Consider the following 24,175-nt stretch of genomic DNA (forward strand, 5'->3'; position numbering starts at 1 on the left):
TGCATTTTTGTTGGGCCTTTTAAAGATATTCCGGAATATATAAAATTTCCTCCTTTTGGCAATTTCAAGTCTCTACTATCTTAGCATTTTTTTATAATTGCGAATATTTTAATGCTTTAGCATAGAATCAAACGTATTAATAAGTCATTTATTTTCCGGAGTCTTAACAGAATCTGACCTCGATGCAGTTTTTTGCTTGAAACTTTTGAGAACTTGGGGTGACCGAAAGTTTTCCCAAGATGCTTAAGTGTTCTTTGATGATTCCTTTGCCGAGGGTAACCTTTTAACAAGTTTAGAATTTTGTTGAAGGCCTTACGTTTTGATTACGATCTTTAGGCGTCTCCGAGCCATTTTTTAGGGCGGCCGTAGCCTTTTAGGTTTAGGCATTACCTAATAGTTTTGTGCCTTTGGGTTTTGATGACCCGAGCCACCCGAACTTATTTTGAACGACAGTCCCCGAGTGGGGGTAGCCCTTTGGGCTCAGATAGGGGTGGCCCTTAGGCTCGATAGTCCTCGGGTAGGAATAGCCTTTAGGCTTGACACTTTAAGAAACAAAAGTATGTAATAGCAAGGTAGAAACTTCCTTTCATTTATATGTGTAACGTACAAGATTGAAAACATGTAGAAGCTTGTATTATGTCTAAGGTGGCCTATGCGGGCATGGTTCACTTGACCATTTGGCCCTTGCAATAAATCCTAACCACCGAGCCTAGACTGTTCAAGTACAAAGTTTCCTTCTTTCCTTGCTAAGAAGCTTGACCCAAGGGTGATGACCCTCAGTATTCGAGGTCGATCTTGAGAGGGCTCGGATAATGTTGATGAGATCATTGACTCCGATTTTAAAATCGGTATTCGATTCTAAGTTAGCACGATTTACTATTGCCTCGTTAAAAACCTTGCTAGAAAACCCATTTGAGACAAAACTGGTTCAAGGAAAAAAGAGTGCAACGCATGCTTTCATACCTAATAGTCACATTCTCTTTTGGTTTTTGCCTGCAAGTGTTAGTCCAATTCGTAATATTATAAAAAGGTGAATGAGGGCGTATCTTAGCAGTAGTACCGCTTTAAGTGCATCACATTCTGGTTGTTCGATAGCTATGCATCATTTCCTACTTCGATTTCGTATGAACCTTTACCGGTAATCTTGATGATTCGATGTGGTCGTTCCCAATTCGGCCCCAGCTTCCCCTCGTTCGGGTTCTGGGTGTGCAGTGTTATTTTTATTAACACCAAGTCCCTGATATTGAAGTGTTGTAGGTTGGCTCTTCGATTATAATATCTTTCTATCTGCTGTTTTTGGGCGGCCAACCAAACTAGGGCGGCCTCGCGCCTCTCATCCAATAATTTTAGGCTCGTGCTCATGGCCTCACCATTTGATTCTTCGGTCGCATATCAGAACCTGAGCCTCAGTTCTCCCACTTCGACCGGTATTAGTGCCTCGGCACCGTAGACCAATGAAAATGGAGTGGCCCCAGTACTAGATTTCGAGGTTGTACGGTATGCCCACAAGACTTTGGGCAGAATTTTCTTCCATTTTCCTTTGGCATCAGTCAACCTTTTCTTTAGGTTTTGACGTATGGTCTTGTTTATAGATTCCACTTGTCTATTCTCACTAGTGTGATAGGGTGTTGACAAGATTTTTTTGATCTTATGGTCTTCGAAGAATTTGTTTACATTGCTGCCAATGAACTGCTTCCCGTTATCACACACTATCTCGGCCGGTATTCCAACCGGCATATTATGTGGTCCCAAATAAAGTCAACAACTTCTTTTTTCTGGACCTTCTTGGACGCTTGAGCTTTGACCCATTTAAAAAAATAATCAGTCATAAATAGTATGAATTGAGCCTTACCGGGAGCCCACGGCAGGGGGCCGACAATGTCCATTCCCCCTTCATGATTGGCCAAGGTGACAAGACCGAATGTAGTAGTTCTCCAGGTTGATGGATCATTGGTGCATGACACTGGAAGCCGTTGCATCTCCGTATAAAGTCCTTTGCATCTTTCTCAATGTCGATCCAATAATAGTCGGCTCTGATTATCTTACGAACCAAAGATTCTGCCCCCGAATGGTTTCCGTAGGTGCCTTTGTGAACTTCCCTCAAAAAACATATTCGGTGTCTCTAGGCCCCAAGTATATGGCAAGTGGGGCCATCGAACGTTCTTCTGAATAGAGTACCTTCGGACAGGCTAAACCTGGCTGCCTTCGTGCGCAGAGCACTCAATTTTTTAGGATTTGAGGGCAACTTCCCAATCTTCAAGTAGTCTATATACTTGTTTCTCCAGTCCCAAGTTAAACTTTTTTTAGGTTATTTCGGCATTGCCTTCTTCCACAACTGATTTCATGAGTTGTACGACCGTTCCTGAGCTGAATTCATTGTCATCAACTGATGACCCCAAGTTAGCCAAAGCATCAGCTTTGCTATTTTGATCTCGGGGTACGTGTTGTAGGGTCCACTCCTTGAATTGATGCACCGTTACCTGTAATTTGTTGAAGTACCTTCGCATTCGTTCCTTTTACTTTGAATGTCCTATTGACTTGATTTACCACAAGGAGGGAGTCGCACTTATCCTTGACCACTTTGGCACCCAGGCTTTTAGCCAATTCGAGACATGCAATCATGACCTCATAATTGGCCTCATTATTAGTCAATTTTATAGTTCTAATAGATTGCCTAACTAGGTTACCCGTAGGCGGCTTCAACGCGATGACGAGTCCGGACCCCTTTGCATTCAAGGCACCGTCCGTAAGATGGTCCAGATTCCCGAGAAAGTCCCCAAGGTTAATAACAATTCCTTTTTGACTTCGAGTATTAAGGCCGGTGTAAAGTCGGCCACGAAGTCTGCCAAAATTTGAGATTTGATGGCAATTCGGGGTCGATATTCGATATTGTACCCGCTAATTTCTACGGCCCATTTGGCCAACCGGCCCGAGAGCTTGGGTTTGTGCATTATGTTCCTCAATAGGTAAAAGGTTATGACGCATATAGTGTGGCATTGAAAATACGGCTTTAACTTTTTGGAGGCGCTTAGCAAAGCAAGCGCCAATTTTTCTAGGCGAGGATACCTTGTTTCTGCCTCGCCTAGAGTTCTACTAACATAATAGATATGAAATTGCATACCTTCCTCTTCCCGGACTAAGACTCCACTTATCGCTATCTTGGATATAGATAAGTACAGGTACATCTGCTCGTCTGCCTTCGGAATATGGAGCAAGGGTGGACTCGAAAGGTACCGTTTGAGTTCTTCCAAAGCTTGTGGCATTTCAGAGTCCACAAAAAGTTATTATTCTTCTTCAATAATGTGAAGAACCGATGGCTCTTATCGGAAGACCTCGATATGAACCGCCCAAGGGCGACTATGCACCCGGTTAACCTCTGAATGACCTTGAAACTGTCCACTACGGTGATATCTTCTATAGCTTTGATTTTATCAGGATTGATCTCGATCCCCCGGTTGGACACCATGAATCCAAGGAACTTCCCGGATCCGATCCCGAATGCGCATTTCTCCGGGTTCAGCTTCTTATTGTATTTCTTCAGTATGTTGAAGGTTTCATGCGAATGTTTCAAATTGTCCTCTGCTCGCATGGACTTAAGTAACACGCCGTCAATGTAAATTTCCATTGATTTTTTATATTTATTCTTCAAACATCCGATTTACTAGGCATTGATAAGCGACACTGGCATTTTTTAGTCCGAATGACATTACTTTATAACAATAGGTGCCGAATTTAGTGATGAAGGAAGTTTTTTCTTGATCGCTCGGGTTCATCCGAATTTGGTTGTACCTAAAATAGGCATCGAAAAAATTGAGTATCTCGTGCTCGGCCGTCGCATCGATCATGCGATTGATGTTAGACAAAGGAAAAGAGTCCTTGGGGCTTGCCTTGTTCAAATCATTATAATCTACACACATTCTTAATTTATTTCCCTTTTTAGGCACTACTACTACATTAGACAACCAATCTAGGTACTTAACTTCTCGAATGTAACCTATTCTAAGGAGTTTGGATACCTCGTCTTTGATGAATGCATGCTTGACTTCAGATTGATGCCTCCTTTTTTGTTTAACTAGGTGGAACTTCAGATCCAAGCTTAGCTTATGCGTGATTATTTCTGGTGGGATCCTTGTCATGTCTAGATGGGACCAAGCGAAACAATCTACGTTAGCTATAAGGAATTTAATGAGTTTTTTTTCTGAGCTCGGGAGTTAACCCCGTGCCCAAGTATACCTTTCGATCAGCAAGTGTTCAATCAATATCACTTGCTCCAGATCCTCGACTGTTGATTTGGTGGCATCGAAATCGTCAGGTGTGATGAATAACCTAGGAACTCCGTAATCATCATCCTCGCCTGCTTCTTGCTTCTATGGTTCAGTCGGGGCTGGTGTCGGTGATTGCTATTTAGTTTCTTCCTTCCTAACCGGCTCGGGGTTCTTTGATGTCGAGAGTGCGGAAATCGGGATTACCTCATCGACCGAACATTTCTTTTGCGATCGGCTGCTTTTCGTAAACCGTCTTGATCCCTCCCGGTGTGGGGAACTTTAGCGCCTGGTATAGTTTCGAGGGTATCGCCCTCATGTTGTGAATCCATGGCCTTCCGAATAGAGCATTATATCTCATATCCCCTTCAATCACATAGAACTTCATTTCCTGAATGGTCCCGGTGGTGTTCACACGCAGGGTTATCTCCTCTTTAGTAGTTTTGCATGCCATGTTGAATCTGTTTAAAACCCAGACTGCAGGCGATCTGATGTTGTTGGCCGATCTACCTGGATCAATCAACACACGCTTAACTCAAGATTTATTTATGAGTACAGATATTAACAATGCAATATTATGTTGTTACAGGATGCCTTCAGCATCCTCATCGTTGAAAGAGATCGTCCCCTCGGTTATGTAATCTCGGGTTCACTTTTTCCTTGTAATGGACATCTTACTACGCTTTAGCATTTTCCCCTTGGGGACGTCGACTCCATCAATGATCATGTTAGTGACGTGCTGAGGTTCCTCTTGCTTGGTCTGTTTGTTGGAGTCCCTATTCCTAAAGTGATTTTTGGCACAATCACTCAAAATTTCCGGAGGTGCCCGTTATTGAAGGACCAGGCCATTTCTTCTCTTAGTTGTCGGCAGTCTTCAATCTTGTGTCCGTGTGTGCCATGATACTTACACATCAGGTTGGGGTCTCTTTGGGCAGGATCAGACTGTAATGGCCGAGGCCACTTGTCATCTTTGATGTGTCCGATGGAAGATACGATACTGGTAGCATCGACACTGAAGTTATATTCCAATAATCTCGGTGCCTCCCTGGCCCCGAGTGGCCTATCGAAACCGTGTTTACTCATGAGTCCCCAGCTATTGTGGCCTCGATTGCTCCTATTTTCATTCCTGCAGGGTTATGTCCGGATCCGCTACCCCTTGGATCTATGTTATATTGTTGGTACCGATCTCTGTTCGGTCTTGGTTCATGATCGATGACTCTTTTAGACCTGTCATTAGTTCTGATGGGATAAACGGACCCGAAGGGGGCCCCGAGATGATCATCCTCGACTATGATTTTCGATTGGTACCTGTTATGGACGTCAGCCCAAGTTACCACCGGGTACTCTATCAAATTCTATTTCACCTGCTGTGAAGCCAAGGAGCTTTGGGGGTTGAGTCCTTGAGTGAATGCCTGAACGGCCCAATCGTCCGCAACCGAAGGCAGGTCCATTCTTTCCGTTTGAAACCTCGACACGAATTCCGTGAACATTTCGTTATCTCTTTGTTTCACTTTGAAAAGGTCTGATTTTCTGGTCTTAACCTTGATGGCCCCGGCGTGAGCTTTCACGAAGGCACTGCAAGCCTACCATACAAATCAATAGAATTAGGGGTAAGTTGTGATATCATATCATTGCCCCTTTCGACAGGGTTTCTCCGAACTTTTCAGCAAAATCGACTCGACTCCATCATCTTCTAAGTCGTTTCCCTTTATGTCACACGTATAGGAAGTCACGTGTTTATTTGGATCCGTGGTTCCGTTATACTTTGGAATTTTTGGCATTCGGAATTTCTTCGGGATTGGATTCGATGCCGCGCTCGAAGGGAAAGGCTTTTGGACAAATTTATTAGAAACCCGGCCTTTTAATATTGGGGATGCTCCTAGGAATTGATCGACCCTAGAGTTATAGGTCTCCACTTTTTTGTCGTTGGCTTCTATCTTCTTTTCCTTCGATTCCACCCACGTTGTTAGTTCCTCAAGCATCTTTATTATTTCGAGGTTAGTCCCGGTTCAACTTCATCCGGCATTTCCGTGATTTGTTTATTTCTTCGGGTGTTTTTCCGGTTTCGGGCTCAACTCTGCTGGGGGCGCGACTTTGGTTCTATAGCCGGGCTATCGCCGCCTGTTGAGATTGTAACATTTCGAAGATCACCTGAAAATTGATCCCATAGCCTTCACCGTAATGCGTACCTCGGACTATTGATCGGGCTCCTCCGCGAATGCTGTTCTCGGGGTCGGTAGGCAAGTTTGCATCGATGGCCACATGTGAGTTGGCATCAATTGGGTTCGTGATCAGAACTCAGTTGGGGTCAACAGGGGGCACCTCGTTGATGGGCACTATATTGTTGTTCTCGCCATGGTGGCCAGACTTAGCATCAACGTTCAAGTGAGCAGATTGAGAGTTTGACATTCTTAAATTGACCTGAAATTAAAATCTCAAAGAACAAGTGTAAAGCAAAGTGCGTTATGGAAATTTGTATTAAATTACTACTATTATCCTTAGCCCCACGGTGGGCGCCGAACTGTTTACCCTTAAAAACGGATAACACTTGAATTTATACGTGGTTTTAAGGATATGTGGAGTAATTCAATACAAGTGATCAATGACGTTAGATTAAGCAAATAAAAGACGTAATAAATGGCCAAACCAATGGTAAGAGTGATTCCGAGCTCGGTTAGCGGCTTAACGAGGAACCTGCCTTCGGTTCCGAGCTTGCACTTATGGAGAACTTATTAACAAAAATAAGAACTTTAAATAACTTTTAGGAGCAGAGAGAACAGAAGCATATTGCCTTGGTATGCGTGTTATAGTGTTAGCTTCCCCTTTATATAGTAGGGGAGTTTTGCCCTAGGTACAATTCTAAGAAAGGTAAAAACCTTATTTCTCGCTAATCACTGATTTTTTGCCGATAGGGGCCGAAATTCACGCCGGTTGGACACGGATATCACGGCCTTTTGTTAGTCATGTGAGATCGTTTGGTAATGCTCTCCGAATTCTTGGGACTCGACCCGGACCTGGGGGACGTAGTCCCCACGACTCCGGGGGTAGGTGTCTAGCTCGGGTCCTGATACGAGAGGCTCCTGGTCTTGATTCCAATTCCTTACGGTCACATCCCTGCTCCATTTGCTTCACTGGAAAATTGGGGTGCTCATTGGACTTGGTTTTACCCGTACACACAGTTGACTCGTTATTTTTCCAAGCTATTTAAATTCAGATTAAGCGTAAATTACTAAAGGTAGTCAGTATTGAAACAAGCTGGGGAAATCATTTTTCTTTAATCTCCAAGTATTTGCTATTTGGTGCAACCAAACAAGGAAAAATAGGAAAACATTTTCAAGAAAATGTTCTCCCTGATGCCAAACACACCCTTAATTCAGGCTTGGAAATGTACTCAGGTAGTATAAATTACTTTACCAATCTAATCGGTTCTGAAAAAAGATGCATTCATTCTTCAGCTAAAGAAATGTGAATTTGTAAAATCTTTTAGTAAAGATTCAATGACTTTCCTTCACTATTAACTTTCTGTCACTTTAGTAAAGAACCAGTTTGTATACAAAGAATCAAGACTAGCATCTTTTGTACTCTATATCTCTCTACCAGCATGCAAAATTTACATGAACTCACCATAACTCCGAACATTAGAAAGGAGAATGGATTAAGAGATTACAAATAAAATGACCAAAATATATATATATATATATAGATGGAAAATGTACTAGACAAATAAACATCTATGATATATATGTATACGGTTAGCTGGTGTAGCTTTCGCGGTTAGGATGAGAGTGCAAGCTCGGCCCATGCCAAAGACGATGCCTTGAGCTCAGCAGTTATGGATGTGTCAATGTTGCTCTCCAACATAGCACACAAGTCTCTCATGGAAGTCCTGCTACTGGAATTTGGGTGGATACAAAGGTTGACCACCTCACAAATCACTGTGAGGTCTTCATATTTGAAATGTTTCAACTCAGGATCTACAACATAAGGCAATACCTCTCGCACTTCAAGGAACTCTTTCGCCTGCCACATCAAAGCCTACATCAGATTCCGTACAACTTTGGCACAAGTGTCCGTGTTCTACAAAGTCTAATCATATACAAAAACTTTTCATATGGAAAGAAATGCTTACCCAATCTACTAAGCACCCTTTATCTTTGCAATATGGAGGTCTCCCGCTAATTATTTCGAGCAGTAGTACTCCAAACGCATAAATATTACCCTGGACGTCAAGATGACAACTCTCTAGAGAATTTGGAAGGACACATATTGCTCCTTCACTACTGATAGCACCAGAATTCTTTTCTGATCTGGCAATTATTGTTTTCCAACTTTCAAAATCAACAAGCTGCGCCAAGATAAAATAAAATTTGAGAATGTAATTATCTTTTGTAGAGATACTAGGAGTACTAGTTATAGTTCAATCGTTAAATTTTTTTCACCATGCACTTATACTATGTAGCTGATAGAAACCTTACGTCACAGAAAATGAAGCACTGAATTCCTGAGTCCACCATTGCTTATAGATTAGCTCAATTGACAGGTCAACTAGAAATTTTACTCGTAAATTGGTTTTGACGCAGTGATAAAGATATCTTTTGCTTACTCTGGGAGAAAAATCTTCGGTGAGATAGACAGCGTTTGAATTCAATTCTGATATAGTAAATGGTGGGACAAGTTCTGAATGGAGATATTTTAGTCCCTTAGCGATGCCAATAACTATTTTCATCCGCCGCGTCCAAGAAAATTGACATCCTTCTCCATCTGAGATAAGTTCAAACAGTTTGAATTTCAGCCTCTAAAACATAAAGTATGCGCACGTGTAAAATAATTTATTCCACTCACAATGAAGGTGTTCATATAATGTCCCGTTAGATGCATACTCAAACACCAACATCCTTGTGAAGGGACTGCTCTCACTGCAGTAACCTAGAAGTTTTGCAGTATTCTCATGATTTATTCTCGCTAATTCTGCTACCTGAGTTTGTAAAACCATATAAGTTAAAGCATTGCATCAAAGATGAAAATTTTAGGTACTTTTATTGCACATGAGAGATCAGCATTAGCCAGACATTATGAGGAAATAATTAGTTTCACCTCTTTCTGAAAATAAAGTTCTAGATAGGCGGTCCAGTGCTCTTCTTTAACACAAAGGGAAATGACAGCAATTTCAGGTCCGCCTTTCATGGTTCCTTTGTAGACCAAGCTGTCTGGTGAGGATCCAATAATATTGCTGAAATCTTCACAAGCTACCTCAAGTTCTTGTCTGCTATATCTTAGAACGTCTTTTAGCATCTCGGTATCTGACAAAGAAATATGGGTTTGTTACAATAGAAACGTGAACTATAATTAATGCTTCTGAAATTGTAGTCCTATATGAAAAAATATCAAGTAACGATTAAAGGCAATTTACTATAAACGCCTAAACTGAAATTGCATGATACTCACCTACATAAACTGTCATATGGTCTTTCTCACTAGCTGATTTCTTCCAAGGGATGATGATAAATGAAGATTTGTTCTTATACTTGTTAATGGCAGTAAGAATAGCCACAAGGAAGAGAGAACCTGCAATAACTCCGGTTACCACTTCTAAAGCTAAAAGCCACGTGGGTTTTGAAGTAGCCTTATGTCTGGCTCCTCCTTCAGCAGACTGATGCTTATTATTGCTCTGTGTTGGATGGCTTTTGGCAGGCGGCGTGCCTCCTGTAATGCGAAAGTTACATCAATTCAATCCTAATAAACTTGATCTGTTCGACTGCGACTGTTAAGGAAATGGGCTAAAGCCTCATTAGGATATGCTATCAAAAGTAAGCATGACCAGCTTGGACTTTCACCCCTTGATGTGATGCATTAAAGATTCAAGGGCTTATTTTATGATTCTGTTCAAGTGTAAGAGTTTTCATCTGCGACTGATAGAAGTTGTCTAGCAGATTACATACCACATAAAGCAGTAGAACGCTGTCTGGGATCTTTTTCTTGAAGGCAATTTCCTTGAAAGCTAGATCTATAGCAAGAGCAAAATAACAGGTGTTTAGAAATTGAAAATAGAGTATAAAAAAAATGCCTGTGGATTAGAATGAAGAACTATACTTTGGAAGGTAATGCAGACACTTTGGTATGCTGCCAAAGAAGAAGTTGAAGGAGAAATCAGCAACTTTCAGTTGAGATAAACGACAAAGACCAGTAAGTTTGGCACCGGAGGCATACCTAAACAGAAATAAAAGAAGATTACTAAGCAACCAACTTTGAGATAAAAATGAAAGGGATCTATACAGAACAATGAGAAGCTCAAGCAATCATAAAAGGGTTTACTGATTTTTCTAGAAGAAGATACAGAATATTGCTACATCATCACCCATAACTTTTGAATATACATGTTGAACGCTATAAAATTCCATTACAAATCATTGTTGTTGTCTATTTTAAGGGTATAGCACAAAGAAATACTTAATAGAACAACGACCAGTTGACCCATATTCTCCTCACACAACACTGACCATAGACGCAGGAAGGAAAAAGAAGTGTGTGAAGTTTCTAGAAGTAGAATGATTATGTCACGTCAAAAGTTAAAAGTACAGCAGACATGAATGTCAACAAAAGGCCAGCAGTATCAGTCAAGACTCAAGACTAGAAAAAAGTTCAAATACTATCCATAATTTTTCAATTTTCAGAACTTTGTAAACATTCAGACATAAGGCACCAAAAAACATTGCAGCAAATCATATGCTCATAGAGATAGTATGGGTTAATTTACTTCGATAAAAGATTAAAAGGAAAATATCTCAAAAAATTTCAAATGTATAATGCTCTCAAGTCCTGGGAACATTAGAGTTAGATCAACAATTTTATATTGAGGTATAATTAGAGGCTTCAAGAGAAGATTTCAAGCTTCACATAGTCCCCCCCAATCCCCCCAACAAAAACAGACAGAGAGAAGCTTCATACCTACAAAATCGAAAAATCTAATGAACAATGTCCTCAAAGCCTTGCAATATTCAATCCTTGACAACAGAGACTAATAATGTAATATCCACGTACGAGAAAATCCAAAGATAAAAACAAAAGCATAAAAATGAAAAAATAAAAAGGCTCTACACATGCAACTTACATCCCATGTACATTGGATGTAAATTTTGAGCCATTACTAGCAGGCACTGTTCCTTTAAGCTTGTTTCTGTCCAGCCGAAGTTCTTCAAGGTATTTCAGATTACCAAGCTCATAGGGCAATTTACCTGTTAATCCGTTGGATTGAAGGTTTCTGCAGAGGCATAAGCAAATTTGAAGTGATAAATGAGCTTAACGGAAGTCAAAAAGGAACTCCATATTCGACGAACAAATACTCAAACTGCACCAACATTTTCATAATATTTGACAAGTTCCCAAGGGTGAGAGGAATTGGTCCTGTGAGTTGGTTCGAACCCAAATCCAAGACCTTCAAGTTTTTCAACAAGCCAATCTCTTTTGGTATTGTACCAATCAGTACATTTCCATGCAAAATCCTGCATATCACCAATACCTAACATTAAGCTTTTAACAAATATTTTAAAGCACCGGATTTCAATATTACTACTACAAGTTTTCCATGTAAAAGAGGCTTACAGTTCTTGCAAAGAAAAGATTAGATGCAAGTTCGGCGAAAGAAAACCCTTCAAAGAAGCACCAGAAATGTTACTGCAAATGCATTGTAGAGGCTCAATTGGGCTATTGTTATGTATCGAAAATATAATCCAGTAAATTGCATCCCATTGAGAAAAATCAATAACCCAATAAACACATAGAAATGCTCACATTTTTAAAACATGATCTCGGGCCATAGAGCAAAAAATTCCAGACCAGTCACAAGGATCTGAATCTAAGGCATTCCAATTTGAGAATACTAAAAGTGGGTCTTCATATATAGCTTCTCTGAAGTTATTTAGAGCATAAACTGTGCAAAAAAACAAATTACCAAGTACTTTGCATTAGCATTTCATCAATGCAGTATCTCAACACAATTAAAAAAAGATCTTTATTAAATAACAACATATCTTAGTTATATAATTAAACTTCACAAACCAATCAAATCAAGATCTAAGCTTAAAATATCATCAAGTTGAAGTTGATGGTACATACCTTCATTTAATGGAAAAGAAGCATAACATGTCATCAAAAACATTGGCCCAACAGTAACTAAAACTACAAATAAAACCCAAGTTCTCATTTTTTTCTTTGTGGCAGTTCCCAGAAACACAATAAAGATCAATGCTTTACACAAATCCAGAACTAAAAGAACCCATCAGAATAACAGTACCCAAGTATTTCTAGACAAAAGAAGAAAATACCCTGAAAGCAAAAGCAAACAGAAAATTACCCAAGTTGGAGAAATGGGTTTATCAAGAAACAGGAAAAGAGAAAGTAGGAGCAGCCGAAGAAGGTGAATTTAATAACAGATGACAACGAAGAGAGGCAAAAGACAAGTTTTTTAGCTTAAGGATGAATTCAAGATGGTAATATGTAACAACCCAAGAGAGGAAAATAGCGGAAATCAGAGAGTGAAATTGAAAGAAAACTACTCTTTAGTGCAGGACAACTAGCAAGTAGAAGAAGACTTGGGCTCAAAGAGAGGTTTGGTATCAGAAACAGAGACAGTTCATAAGCAGAAGAAAAAATTTCTTTTTTCGGAAATGAAAAAAAAAATGAAAGTAAAAAGAAATTAAACTGAAATGCAGATGCAGAGAGAGAGAGAGAGAGAGAGAGAGAGAGAGAGAGACCGCGGCGGGGAAAGGAAGTGGTAAAGATCCAGAGGAATGTGGGTAATGATTGATGAATGAACTTGAATTTGTTTTTGGTTTCTGCAACATAAATTTGCTATATTTTTATTTTTCTTGAGCATGTTGTTTTTCAAATTTATGGTTCTTTATTTCTTGCTTCTTCTTTTTCCTTCCTTATTTTGTCCATGCAAGTTATTTGAATAACTGTGATTTCTCAAATGGAAAATTTTAAATAGACGATGGGCTTATGTATAGGTAATTTTTGGGGTGAAATTAGAAAATAGTCATATTATGACCGGTAATTAAAAAATAGCCACAGTTTCAAAAATAATCGAAATTTAACCACTTTAATGTAAAGATAAATTTGAACAAAAACACTGTTCAAAATCAGGAAATATTCCAGTATAATATGATGGAGTTCGAATTTTTTACATATGAACTTCCAGCATAATTTGTTGGAATTTTATAATGTGCTGGAGTTCCGTCATAATATGCTGGAAGTTTATGTGCAGGAGCTCCATAATTCAGCATATTATGCTGGAACTTTTCGTGTTTCAGCAAAAATGTGACTATTTTTCAATGACTTCACAAATGCTGCTAGTTTTCAATTACCGATTCAAAAATTGGCTAGCCCGTACTATTTTGACGTAATTTTAGTCTGAATATGATGAGCATTGACTAATTTGTGGATACTTATTCATAAAATGAGTTAAACACAGTCACCATAAGTAACTTAATTTTCTTAAAATGAAAAACTACTATTCTTGTACAAATATTTCTTTTTACTGCTAATTCGACTGAAATTTCCTTATATTCCAGTAGAGATAATTATTCAGTATCAATTAGGGCAGAATCATGAATAATCTTGGGATAAGAGTGATTAGATCTATAAATTAATATGCTATTAAATTAAAAATCCAAACTGCAAAAAATACTTTTATGTCTTTAGCTAAACATTTAATCACTTTAAACAATATAAAAATTGCTATTTATCATATTTTATTGTTCACATTTCTACTGAACTATAAATCTAAACTACTAGTAGTATTTAGCTTCAATACTATTAACTTATTTTCAAAAGGCATTTTTTTCTTGATAAAAGAATGAGTATAAGAAGTCCACCTTTTACCCCTATACTCCCTCCATTTTAGTTTATTTATCAGTATGTTTTTTTTGTTCCAAAACGAATGACTGTTTTTTAATTTAGTTTAATTTAAATTTTTTATTTTACTCATAATAAAAAGCTCTTATATCTATAAAAATATTATATACTAATTCTTAAGATTACATATGTCAAAAGTTTTATAACCATATAAATATTAAGACATACAACCACAAACTTTAAAAAATTTTGTTTAAACTTTATATTTATTCAAATTTTACTACATAAATTGAAACGAAGGTATAGCTGCTAGCCTGCTTGGGCTTTTCCTTTGACTATGAACTTGAGATGTTATAAAGAGGCAGTCAAAAAACAACAGCGACTACGTACCTACCAAGACATCCATTATTGGAAAGAGAAGAAGAAAAAAGACATAAATCATAATTAAATTTATATACCACTAATAAAGTAAACTTCGTTCAAAATGGAGTAGCATTTACTATACGATTATGTTATAGTGACATTCTATAGATTAAGGCCAGCCATATTTAATTTTTCAATACAAATCAATGAAGACTAGATTTACTATTAAACATGGAGGGTCCTTGTGATGACCCAAAATGTCATCTTTAAATTAAATAATCATTTCGGTATTTTTAAGACTTTAAAAGCGGTATCAATAATTCCTCGACTTGCGTGTGCAGTCCGTATAATTTTCCGGAAGGTTTTTATGTGAAAAATGGATTAAATTGTGAACTAGAGCTTTAAAACATAACTAAGTTGACTTCGGTAAATATTTTGAGCAAACGAACCCGGATAAAAGTTTTGACCATTCCGGAGTTCCGTATCGTGATTTTGGACTTGATCATATGCCCGAAATCGAATTTGGAGGTCCCTAGATTAAATTATCGTCATTTAACGGAATCTAGAAATCTAAGGTTAAAGATTTCTTAGGTTTGACTGGAGAGTTGACTTTTTGATATCGGGGTCGGAATCTAGTTCTAAAAATTTTTCTAGCTTTGTTATATCATTTATGACTTGTGTGCAAAATTTGAAGTCAATCGGACTTGATTTGATAGGTTTTTGCATCGAATATAGAAGTTGGATGTTCTTAGTTTCATTAGGCTTGAATGGGGGTGTGATTCACGATTTTAGCATTGTTTGATGCGATTTGAGATTTCGACTAAGTCTGTATTATGTTTTAGGACTTGTTGGTGTATTTTGTTGAGGTCCCGAGGGCCTCGGGTGAATTTCGGAAGGTTAACGGATATAAAAAGGCTGCTGAATTTTCTTTTACAGCATGTGAACAGTACCCCATGAACAGTACCGTGTACAGTATCCCGTGAACAGTACCGTGTATAATACCCCGTGAACAGTAACCCCCCGAATTCTGGACAGAATGTTTATTTCTGAAAATGGTACTTTGTCCCATTTTCCATTTTTGTCAAATTGGAGCTCGGGAAGAGGCGATCTTCGAGAGATTTTCAGAGAAAACAACGGGGTAAGTGTTCTTAACTTAATTTTGGTTAGATTACCCGAATCTATTACTAGTTTTGGTATTAAATCTATGAATTTAGTTGGAAGAGTTTGAAAACTCTCTCGGATAGATTTGAGGATTTGAGGGTCGAAATGTTATCGAAATTTAGTAATTTTGGTATGGTTAGACCCGTGGTTGGATGAGGTTTCATATTCCGTAATTTTTGTCGGGTTTCGAGACGTGGGCCCTGTAGACGCGTGATTTTTTACCCTCCCCGAGAATTTCCACATTTTTAGCATAAATATGTAATTTAGGTCTAATATAGCTATTTTGACTATTTTACTTTATTTCGTTGCAAAAAGAAAAATTACAAAATATATATAAATTTTTAGTTTTTGTATTTCTCATAAACTTGAAAAAATACAAAAATTGTACCTTATTTTCGTACTTTATATAATTTCGAAAATTACCAAAAAATATAGTTCTATTAATGTTTTGTAGTCATTTTAATTTTGAAAAAAATACAAAAACATTACTTTATATTTTATCTTTATATAAAAACGAAAATTACAAAAATAATTTTATTAATGTTTTGTAGCTATTTTAATCTTGAAAAAAATATTTAAAAAGATATAGTTTTGTTTTAAATATTAGTCTTATTTTGGTAGTTATTTTGCTTACATAGGATTAGTTGAGCAACGTCGTATTCTTAATCTCGGGTCCGGGCGAAAGAATAATATTCGGGTTCAAACTACCCGTTTTTAGGCCTAATTTTCGGGCCTAGCCCATAATAATCCGAGTCCACCACACATGGGGGACACGCGTGGGGAACACGGACGGAACACCATACACGGGAACCCCACCGCGTCCATACACGGGAACCCCACCATACACGGGAACACGGTAGTTATTTTGCTTACATAGGATTAGTTGAGCAACGTCATATTCTTAATCTCGGGTCCGGGCGAAAGAATAATATTCGGGTTCAAACTACCCGTTTTTAGGCCTAATTTTCGGGCCTAGCCCATAATAATCCGAGTCCACCACACATGGGGGACACGCGTGGGGAACACGGACGGAACACCATACACGGGAACCCCACCGCGCATGGGGGACACAAATCTTGGACCCCTACACACGTGGGGTCCATTTTTCTTTGCAAAAGGTTCATACACGGACAAGCTATAAGGACTTGGACTGATTTTTGGAAGGGGGGGCAGATTTTGAAAGGGAGGTGCACAGTGGATCTCCTTCTTCCTCAAGAAAAACCCAGGAAAACCCTAACGGACCCTACCCAAAACCACCACTCCCTCACGTCCAAAACCACCAGCTCCCCGCCACCACCAAACAGGCTCGCCACCAGCTCTCTCCGTCGACCACCTGCTGAACCAACAAAGCCCACGACCACTCCTCCTCCTCCTAGCTCCATCAAACCAGTCGACAACCAATCAACCAGCGAACACCACCGGAAAAACCAGCAGTTTCGCCATCTCCCTTCGAGCAGTAGATGTGACTGCGCTGATGCATCGCGCCACCAGCTCCCTCCATCCCGTCCAGCTTCCCCAACTCCCCCGTCGTCACATACCACCAGTCGACAACCAATCAACCAAACCCAGCTCGCCTCCTTCCCCAGCAACAAACCAGCGTGCCATACCAGGCGATTATCCAATCGCCACTCGCATGTCCAGTTGTTGCGTTGTTGAGCAGCTCTGCCGTTGCTTCAGGTTCTTCTCCTTTGCCCGTCGTCAAATACCACCAGTCGACAACCAATCAGCCCAGTTATCGTTGTTTCTTCACTGTCGTCGCGCAGTCCGTTGAGGTCGTCTTTGGTTCGTCGAGGTCCGGTACGTCGAGGTTGTTGTCCGAGGTTTCGTCGCAGTTCCGACGTATCAGACGTCAATCTCAAGTAGGTCATCTCTGCCCGTGTCCTCCATATTTGCTGTTAGTAATATGTATATGTGTTTGTTGAAATACAGTCCTAGTTCATGCGGATAGTATGCAAGTAAGCGAGACATATACATATGATGTTTGTGAATTGCTATTTCTTGTTAATTAACTCTGTATGGTATTGAAATTTGGCCGTGAATGTCTTTTCCTTTGTTTCGTTACTTTAAGTAGTTATTCGGCATTTTGTTTCTTCATGCTTAGATTATTGTTATCCCAATATTTGTCACAATAGGTGTTTGTACACATTCTGAAAGGTGTTAATTATTTTAGTTTTTCTTAATAATTGTTTATACACGTCGTAGTAATGTTAAAATTATAGAAGTAATTTTAATTCCGCGAAAAAATACTCGTTTCATCAAATAAGTTCAATCTACAACCCATGACCTCGCAAAGTAGCAAAAATGTGGTTATTTTAGTTCAATCTATTTTTTATTCCTACCTCCTTTTTCCGCCCCGCGAGGGTACAAGGGAGTTTTTTCCAATTAAAGGACAATCGAAACGGGATTTATTTATTTATTTCAGAGTCGCCACTTGGGAGATTTTAGGGTGTCCCAAGTCACCAATTTAATCCCGAATCGAGGAAAAGAATGACTCCATATTACAGTCTGCGTACCAGAAATCCGGATAAGGAATTCTGTTAACCAGGGAGAAGGCGTTAGGCATTCCCGGGTTCCGTGGTTCTAGCACGGTCGCTCAACTGTTATATTCAGCTTGATTATCTGATTTTATACAAATATGAACGTATGTGCAAATTTTATCTTTTAACCGCTTTTATCATTTACTGTTATTTTTATCAAGAATTGCAACATCGTGGAAAACACACCTCGAACCACGTTACAATCAATGTACCCGTGGTTAGAGCTACATTTCAACTCTGTTAAGATTGGGATTTGGGTCACATAAATGTGCACCCGAGTTTAGGAAGATAACATTATTAAATACGCGCCTAAAGCAACTAGCGTATTGTTATTTTGGGAAATGCCGTGAAATTCGCTAAACGGCATGTCCCGAATTCTAAGTATTTTAATATATACATTTAGAGGGCCCCGCAGCTTGTGCATTTTTGTTTGTCGAGGCTCATCTCATTCATTATTTAAAAAAAAGAATTTGTAACGTCATGGAAATGTATCTCAAACCACGCCACAATCAATATACCCGTGATTAGAGACACATTTCGATTCCATTAAGATTTGGATTTGGGTCACATAGATGTGCACCCGAGTTTAAGGAGATAACATTATTAAATGCGCGCCTAAAGCGACTGGCGTATTATTATTTTGGGTGAGGGCCGTGAAATTTGCTAAACGGCCCGTCCCGGAATCTAAGTATTTATTATGATATATATATCTATGAGGGCCCCGCAATTTGTCCCTTTTATTTGGCGAGGCTCGTCTCATTTTTATTTATTTATATTTTTTTTAAAAAAAAGATAAGGCTAAAATAACCACATTTTTGCTACTTTGCGAGGTCATGGGACTTGTAGATTGAACTTATTTGATGAAACGAGTATTTTTCCGCGGAATTAAAATTACTACTATAATTTAACATTACTACTACGTGTATAAACAATTATTAAGACAAACTAAAATAATTAACACCTTTCAGAATGTGTACAAACACCTATTGTGACAAATATTTGGATAACAATAATCTAAGCATGAAGAAACAAAATGCCGAATAACTACTTAAAGTAACGAAACAAAGAAAAAGACATTCACGGCCAAATTTCAATACCATACGGAGTTAATTAACAAGAAATAGCAATTCACAAACATCATATGTATATGTCTCGCTTACTTGCATACTATCCGCATGAACTAGGACTGTATTTCAACAAACACATATACATATTACTAACAGCAAATATGGAGGACACTGGCAGAGATGACCTACTTGAGATTAACGTCTGGTGCGTTGGACCTGCGACGAAACCTCGGACAACAACCTCGACGTACCGGACCTCGATGAACCAAAGACGACCTCAACAGACTGCACGACGACAGTGAAGAAACAACGATAACTGGGCTGATTGGTTGTCGACTTGGGGGGGGGCTGGTGTTATGGTGTTCGAAGGAGAAAAACCTGAAGCAACGACAGAGCTGCTCAACAACGCAGCAACTGGACATGCGAGTGGCGATTGGATAATAGCCTGGTATAGCGCGCTGGTTTGTTGCTGGGGAAGGAGGCGAGCTGGGTTTGGTTGATTGGTTGTCGACTGGTGGTATTTGACGACGGGGGAGTTGGGGAAGCTGGACGGGATGGAGGGAGCTGGTGGCGCGATGCAGCAGCGCAGTCACAACTACTGCTCGAAGGGAGATGGCGAAACTGCTGGTTTTTCCGGTGGTGTTCGCTGGTTGATTGGTTGTCGACTGGTTTGATGGAGCTAGGAGGAGGGGGAGTGGTCGTGGGCTTTGTTGGTTCAGCAGGTGGTCGACGGAGGGAGCTGGTGGCGAGCCTGTTTGGTGGTGGCGGGGAGCTGGTGGTTTTGGACGTGAGGGAGTGGTCGTTTTGGGTAGGGTCCGTTAGGGTTTTCCTGGGTTTTTCTTGAGGAAGATGGAGATCCACAGTGCACCTCCCTTTCAAAATCTGTCCCCCTTCCAAAAATCAGTCCAAATCCTTATAGCTTGTCCGTGTATTAGCCTTTTGCAAAGAAAAATGGACCCCACGTGTGTAGGGGTCCAAGATTTGTGTCCCTCATGCGCGGTGGGGTTCCCCGTGTATGGTGTTCCGTCCGTGTTCCCCACGCGTGTCCCCCATGTGTGGTGGACTCGTATTATTATGGGCTAGGCCTGAAAATTAGGCCTAAAAATGGGTAGTTTGAACCCGAATATTATTCTTTCGCCCGGACCCGAGATTAAGAACACGACGTTGCTCAACTAATCCTATGTAAGTAAAATAACTACCAAAATAAGACTAATATTTAAAACAAAACTATATCTTTTTTAATATTTTTTTCAAGATTAAAATAGCTGCAAAACATTAATAAAACTATTTTTGTAATTTTTGTTTTTATATAAAGATAAAATATAAAGTATTTTTTTTGTATTTTTTTCAAAATTAAAATGACTACAAAACATTAATAGAACTATATTTTTTGGTAATTTTCGAAATTATATAAAGTACGAAAATAAGGTACAATTTTTGTATTTTTTCAAGGTTATGAGAAATACAAAAACTAAAAATTTATATATATATTTTTGTAATTTTTCTTTTTGCGACGAAATAAAGTAAAATAGTCAAAATAGCTATATTAGACCTAAATTACATATTTATGCTAAAAATGTGGAAATTCTCGGGGAGGGTCAAAAATCACGCGTCTACAGCTGCCCCTCTTTGACTGGAAACACGAAGAGTTTTCTGACAAAGAACGACTAGACATGTTTTTGACCCGACCATTATTTGGAGGGACTACATTAAGGAAAGGAAGGGAATGTGACCAAGCCCTGGTATCTGAGCTGCCTACATATCCTTGGTTATACAGGAATCAGGTCACGTGTAGTTCGAAAATGAGAGAGATGGTAGAGTGTACCGAGATGAAGAGCCGATCGAGGTGCCGTTCCGCGGTCCTATCATTACATCAAAAATGAAAACTGAAAAAGACTAACTAAGCCTATCAGCCACTAGTTACAAGGATTCTTATCTATAAGTCCTCTGAAACTTGATCTTGAGTCTTGAATGGTGCTTCATACAGACTTTGGATTTGAACCTTGATACTTGCTAGTTGTAGGTGCTAGTTCTTGAGCAGACCACATATGTTCTCCACTTCCGTACTTTGGATTTATTTTTTCTTTTTTTTTTTGTTTTTGTTTTTGTGACTAGCTTTTGTTGACTATCTCAGACTGTTGACTCGCATTCTTGAGGTGAGCTTCGTGTTGTTTCTAACTTGGATTGAATGCTGGGGATTTTTGTTGTAGCCTTCTGCCTTCCAATGGGTTACTGCTTGACCTTGAACGATGTTCCTCTGTTCTACAGGCGGACCCCTGACTTCTTCAATCTTCGACATACAACAACCTCCACTCTACAGGCAGGCTCCTGACAACCAAAACAAACAAAACAAATGAAATTTCCTAACCCAGTTTGCACTGGGAAGATTTGTGAGTCGTTAGCAAAATCGTAATCCACTAATACTACTGATGCAATGCTGAGAGTAAACTAAAGACTAGACAAGGATGTGCATCTCCTACGAGTAAAACCAAAACTCTTGCTAGCAAACGCGTATTCTATGGTTGAATCGGAATGAACTAAACTAGGAAGTGTGTCTCCTTGGGGTAAAAACTTCAGTGACTAGAACTAGGAAGTACGTCTCCTATGAATAAAACCTCAATTTAGGAAGTTAGTCTCCTAAAAAAAACTTGAAAGACCTTGATTAGGAAGTGCGTCTCCTACAGGTAGAACTTCAACGAACTAGACTAGGAAGTGCGTCTCCTATGGTCGAACTCAAAATGGATCAAACTAGGAAGTGCATCTCTTAAGGGTGAAATCTCAATTCCGGAAGTGCGTCTCCTACAATAAAATATAACCTGAAAAAGCCAAACTAGGAAGTGCGCCTCCTATTGGTAAGACATGGAATGTATTCCCTTGTTATACAGGTGGGCGCCCAACTTTAACACTTGAAATGAAAAGACTGAATATATGCCTCTGTTCTATGGGCGGGCTCCCAACTTCAACACTTGAAATGTAAAGACTGAAATGTATTCCTCTCGTTATACAGGTGGGCGCATGGACATGAAGTTTAAAGACTGAAATGTATTCCTCTCGTTATACAGGTGGGCGCCTGGATTTAGGAGAACTAAACATTGATAATCTTAAGAAAACTAAAAATGACTCCCCTTTTTTTTTCAAATTCAAACGTTTTTGTTTTTTTTTCAAATTATCCTAGGAGAATATTCGTCAGACTAGGTTTCGTTTTATTATCTTAGGAGAAAGATTCATCAGACTAAGATTTTGATCCTAGGAGAAGGTTCATCAGACTAGGTCTTTTCTTTTCTTTTCTTTTTTGTTATCTTAGGAGAAATATTCATCAGACTAAGATTTTGATCCTAGGAGAAGGTTCGTCAGACTAGGTCTTTTTTTTTGGTATCTTAGGAGAAAGATGCATCAGACTAACATTTTGATCCTAGGAGAAGGTTCATCAGACTAGGTCTCTATCTTAGGAGAAAAATTCATCAGACTAAGATTTTGATCCTAGGAGAAGGTTCGTCAGACTAGGTCTTTTTTTTTTTTGGTATCTTAGGAGAAAGATTCATCAGACTAAGATTTTGATCCCAGGAGAAGGTTCATCAGACTAGGTCTCTATCTTAGGAGAAAAATTCATCAGACTAAGATTTTGATCCTAGGAGAAGGTTCGTCAGACTAGGCCTCTTTTTTTGGTATCTTAGGAGAAAGATTCATCAGACTAAGATTTTGATCCTAGGAGAAAAATTCATCAGACTAGGTTTTCTATCTTAGGAGAAAAATTCATCAGACTAAGATTTTGATAACAACTTAGGAGGAAATATCTCTCCTATGGGTGAAACTAAACTTAGGAGGAAATGCCTCTCCTATGGGTGAAACTAAACTTAGGAGGAAATGCCTCTCCTTTTGGTAAAACAAACTTAGGAGGAAATGCCTCTCCTATGGGTGAAACTAAACTTATGAGGAAATGCCTCTCCTTTGGGTAAAAACAACCTTAGGAGGAAATGCATCTCCTATGGGTAAAAACTAAACTTAGGAGGAAATGCATCTCCTATGGGTAAAACTCTAATGATTTCAAACTAGGAAGTGCGTCTCCTATTAATGAAATCTTCGCTTAGGCAGTGCGTCTCCTATGCGTGAACCATTTCCTTCTTCCTGAATTATTTACTTACCTGTGTTGTCTTCCCTCGAAACTGCTGGGGATTATTTTGATGGGGATGACTTTTCCCCCTTTTTTCCTTACCCACTCTGGGTTGCCCGAAACTCTGTCGAGGATGCTTCTACATCTCGATGATCCGCTGGGGATAACACTGCTGAGGATAACTCTGCTGAGTAAATATGTTATCTTACTCCTTCCAAAATTACTTCCTTTTAAGTAGGATGTTTCATTCCTCTGCAAACTGCTTCCCTTTTTTCTCTTTTTTTTATTATTCTTTTTTATTCTTTTTTTTATTCTTTTTTTTTTGCATAGCTTCTTCCTTCGAAGACTACCTCCCTTAAGACTCGTTTTGCCTTTCCCCGAAAGGAACCGCTGAGGATACCGATTTTCACCAAACTTGTGTTGGACTCCTCGAAACTGCTGGGGATAACACTGTTGGGGAATTATTTACTTACCTGTTGGGGGATAAAATGTTATCAGCTGGGGATAACGCTGTCGAGGATAACACTGCTGGGGGATTCTGATTCCTTCAGAACTAGTGCTTCACTCTTCGGAAGGCTGTTGGGAATGATACTGGCCTTCTGCTTTTTCTGAGCTCAAGTTTCATCCCTTTGCTGGGGAACAGCTTCCTCCATTGAAACTTATTATGTTTGGGGCAACACTGGTTCTAAGACCACTTCCCTTGAGACTGGCGTTATCTGTATTCTTCCCCGAATGGGTACCTTACTTCCAGAAAAAAATTTAAATGGAAGGAAAATTTTATGCCCTAGTTTGATAATATCCCTTGTGGCATGCATTTCTGGC

The 24,175-nt window shown here is 39.2% G+C and overlaps 1 protein-coding gene across 3 annotated transcripts; it reads right to left on the bottom strand.

The window, feature by feature from the left end:
* Nucleotides 1–7,743: 7,743 nt before the first annotated feature.
* LOC107796054 (putative LRR receptor-like serine/threonine-protein kinase At1g63430) lies at nucleotides 7,744–13,134 on the bottom strand. Of its 3 annotated transcripts, none has more exons than XR_012703618.1 (13): nucleotides 12,375–13,134; nucleotides 12,051–12,189; nucleotides 11,862–11,933; nucleotides 11,618–11,761; nucleotides 11,371–11,520; nucleotides 10,353–10,469; nucleotides 10,202–10,266; nucleotides 9,708–9,965; nucleotides 9,357–9,562; nucleotides 9,105–9,237; nucleotides 8,738–9,023; nucleotides 8,392–8,607; nucleotides 7,744–8,282 (listed from the first exon to the last, which is right to left on the bottom strand). XR_012703618.1 is itself a non-coding variant. In XM_075240558.1 (13 exons), the coding sequence occupies exons 1-13, from the start codon at nucleotides 12,460–12,462 to the stop codon at nucleotides 8,037–8,039; spliced, it is 1,905 nt and encodes a 634-aa protein (XP_075096659.1). In that variant the 5' UTR covers nucleotides 12,463–13,134; the 3' UTR covers nucleotides 7,744–8,036. The 3 variants fall into 3 exon arrangements, 2 of the variants coding, with proteins under 2 accessions (XP_075096659.1, XP_016474261.1); XM_075240558.1 differs by having other exon boundaries at nucleotides 8,866–9,023; nucleotides 10,353–10,382; XM_016618775.2 differs by having other exon boundaries at nucleotides 8,866–9,023.
* Between the last annotated feature and the right edge of the window lie 11,041 nt (nucleotides 13,135–24,175).

This window comes from Nicotiana tabacum, chromosome 20 (assembly GCF_000715075.1).
Source record: "Nicotiana tabacum cultivar K326 chromosome 20, ASM71507v2, whole genome shotgun sequence".
In the NCBI taxonomy this organism is placed as follows: Eukaryota; Viridiplantae; Streptophyta; class Magnoliopsida; order Solanales; family Solanaceae; genus Nicotiana; species Nicotiana tabacum.

Excerpts from the sequence above, each read along its gene's own strand:
- LOC107796054 (XM_016618775.2), bottom strand. The coding sequence starts at position 12,462 with ATGAGAACTTGGGTTTTATTTGTAGTTTTAGTTACTGTTGGGCCAATG. Across the intron at positions 11,762-11,861 it reads ATCTTTTCTTTGCAAGAACT|GATTTTGCATGGAAATGTAC; the intron begins GTAAGCCTCTTT and ends GGTGATATGCAG. Across the intron at positions 9,238-9,356 it reads AACTTTATTTTCAGAAAGAG|GTAGCAGAATTAGCGAGAAT; the intron begins GTGAAACTAATT and ends TTACAAACTCAG.